Source organism: Verticillium dahliae, genomic scaffold (assembly GCF_000150675.1).
Source record: "Verticillium dahliae VdLs.17 supercont1.15 genomic scaffold, whole genome shotgun sequence".
NCBI lineage: Eukaryota > Fungi > Ascomycota > Sordariomycetes > Glomerellales > Plectosphaerellaceae > Verticillium > Verticillium dahliae.
The window spans coordinates 625762-628717 of record NW_009276934.1 but is presented as its reverse complement, the minus strand read 5'-3'; the positions used below and the strand labels follow the sequence as shown (position 1 = coordinate 628717).

The 2956-nt window shown below is 52.2% G+C and overlaps 1 protein-coding gene across 1 annotated transcript; it reads right to left on the bottom strand.

Moving 5' to 3' along the window:
- Positions 1-1817: 1817 nt before the first annotated feature.
- VDAG_07080 (uncharacterized protein) lies at positions 1818-2680 on the bottom strand (the record flags this gene model as incomplete). The annotated part of the gene is made up of 1 exon (XM_009655985.1): positions 1818-2680. The coding sequence occupies one exon, from the start codon at positions 2678-2680 to the stop codon at positions 1982-1984; it is 699 nt and encodes a 232-aa protein (XP_009654280.1). The 3' UTR covers positions 1818-1981.
- Between the last annotated feature and the right edge of the window lie 276 nt (positions 2681-2956).

Below are 2956 nucleotides of genomic sequence, written 5' to 3'. Positions count from 1 at the left end.
TTTTCTCGTTCCAGAATTGCAATGTGCTTGGCTTCATCCTTTTCTTCGCTTCGTCAATGTAGTCCAGCAGGCTCTGATCGGATTGATAGCTCTTCTTCCTCCGGTGTTCCGCGATATTTGGGCACAGACAGATGGGCTGACACGCCTTGGGTGCCCTCTTCTGCTGTACACAGTCGCAGAATGGTCTGCGAGAAGGCGAGCTGTTTGGCTGTTGAGGAGAGTCACGATGGGAATCCTGGGCACTCGTCCGATCACTTTGACCATTCCGGTCCTTGCCCATGAAGGTCACCGAGTCGCTGTAGAAGGACGTCTGAGATGGCTTGGTGGTGAGGCGATGCGGTTGGTAGTCTCTAAGGTAGCTCTTGTACCTCAACGCCAGTACCTTCCCTCCATCACGATCATCCAGCTCCCGGCGAACTTGGTGGGCGCACTCTGCTTCGGCCCACCCTGGAGACACGGAAAGAATTGCCCGAAGGAATTGAACATTTTGATCTGCGGCTTCTTTAAGCTGAGGAATCCCGTGCTTCTCAACTTCGATACAGAGTAGGATGAAGTCGTCAACCCACTTCTCATGGTCCATCTTCTTGATCATCGCCATATGCTCCTCCCAGCGCTGGCGAATGTATTGTTTCTGTCCCATGTCGGAAGGGGCGAAGTGGTCCTTCAACGCCTTGAGCCACTCCTGGCTGCTTTCCTCGTTCATGAAGACGGCCGAAAGGCTCCTGTCGACTGTGTTGAGGATGTATTTCTGGACCTCCTGGAGGCCCGCTGACTCCCTGTTGTAGATGTCCAAATGGATCTTGTACAACGTCAGCAGTGTGCTGAGATCTCGCGTCTCATCTTCGAATGACGGTGCTGTTGGCTTCTTGGCCCTCTTGGGCCGTCTGTCAGCCTCTTTGTCTGGGTCGACTAGATCCCAGGCCTCGTAGGAGGTCGCCACGGCTCTGACTGAGTTGAGCCATGTCCTCCATTCCTCCCTCCTTGTAAGTGTCACTCTGTGCTTACCAGAGTCCATCTTGAGGCTCCCTGGGCGTTGTCGGAGACCGTCGGGGAGGTCGTTCGATGGTCGCGACTGATCGCGTGTATGTTGAATATCATCAATTGACCCCGCGTGTACTCAAGCCCTAGGCCACACGTCTCGGAGGTTCAATTGGTCTTGAGGAGCTGATTTCTCCTGCTTCGATGTGTCGTGGAGAGATGATCGCTCTCCTGGAGGATGTCGGTAACGGCCCTTGGCCAGTGGTCGTCAATGGCGAAACGTCGCGTCAATTGACTGTTGAAGTGCAGCGGCGATTCAGCTGTAGACAGCTTCGCAGCAGGCGTATTGGCCGTAGGCGCCCTGCTGTAGATATCGAAGGTCAAGGAGCTGTATCGTCGCCCGGGCTCATAACTGTCACCACGGAATTGAACAAAGTGGATTGATTGTTGTTAAGGTACAAAAGGAGACTTCCAGAAGTCCAAACGAAGGTAATTGGTCAGATCCAGCATCGGTAAGGAGTCTTACCGGGGCGATAACGACAGAACAAATGCATCAAATGAGGACTCCACATTTGGGATGAAAGTACTCCTGGGTCACAGAACAGAACCTTGCCTGATCGGCAACACCCATACATGCAGCCAAACTTCCTCGATTGATCACTTGAGTTGAACCCCTTGACTCAAATTCTCAACCCGAGGGAAACGGACACGAAAAAAACTTGCCCAAATTGTTTCCCCATCATTTTACCTGCAACTTTTTCAAAATCTGGGCTAAGACCTGTTCGATTGCCGCGGAGCCCCTAACACAGCAAACATGTGCAGAAACGTGTTCAGTAGGGGCTTTTCAGTGGCACCGTTGCAATTTCTCACAGTGGAAGTACACCGATCAATTCCACTACAAGATGCTGCCAAGTCTCAAAGAATAACATTAAGCACTGGGTACATTCCAAGGAAGAACACTGCAGTGAAGTTGGCTACGTACCCGCGAATCGGTTTGACGAAATCAGGCGCCGAGAACCGCCCCCATGGCCTCGATGGAGTCTTTCTTCTCCTTCGACCGGTAATTTGCTGCCGCCAACCCTGTCACCACTAGCATGTCCATATCCATAGTAGCCGGCGGTACATGGATATCAAAGGTAGGTTGACTCCGCTTGAACATCCCTCCAGGCCGCCTCCGATAAATCGCCAACACTCTCTTCGAAGAGTCCTTCAGGTACAGCGTGCTTGACGACAACGTGCTGCTGTCAACACCCCAGCTTAGCTCATTGCCGTGATATTTAAAGCTATGCTTCGTTCCCATGATGTTGCTCTTCATTTTCAAAGCTTCGCCGCGTACAGTAATGTCGATTTTGGAGGACAGAGAGTGCAGTTTGGCAGATCCGAGCGCGGCATTGGGATTCTGAAGTCGGGGGTCGGCATGCAAGATTGCAAGTGACTTTTCGTCGGGACTGTTGTGCAAGGCCCATATGGGCACGAGCTGGCCCGAGGAGTCCAGCCGGTCAATGGTGACTCGGGCTCCACCGAGTTGTTGGTTAATGCATAATTTGTCGTAAAGCGTGGAAGGTGCCATCATTTGGTCATGGCGGTGCGAAGGACGTGCGGTGGGTGTTAGTGAGACAAAACCACTATAAAAGTCTGGCTGGAAGCCTCGATGTTTTGAGAACAGACTACAGGACGTAAAAGCTCCAATCTCGGAAGACATCGTTGATATAGTCCTTAAGCGTCAAGCCTGAAGGGCTGAGCGCCTTGACCGGATGGAGATCTCGTCAGACGATTCGTGGCGCAAGCAAGCCTACAGAAGATGACGTAGCGCATGGCGACTCGCATAGGTGGCAACGTCAACCTGTCGAGTCGGTTCTAATCGGTCCATTCCGGTGATTCTGCGTATACGCGTATCAGTAGCGCGGACTACATTCCGCGTACCGCGGGCTAGATTTTCCAACATCTGAATAGTAGTTAATCACGGGGAATACAGAAC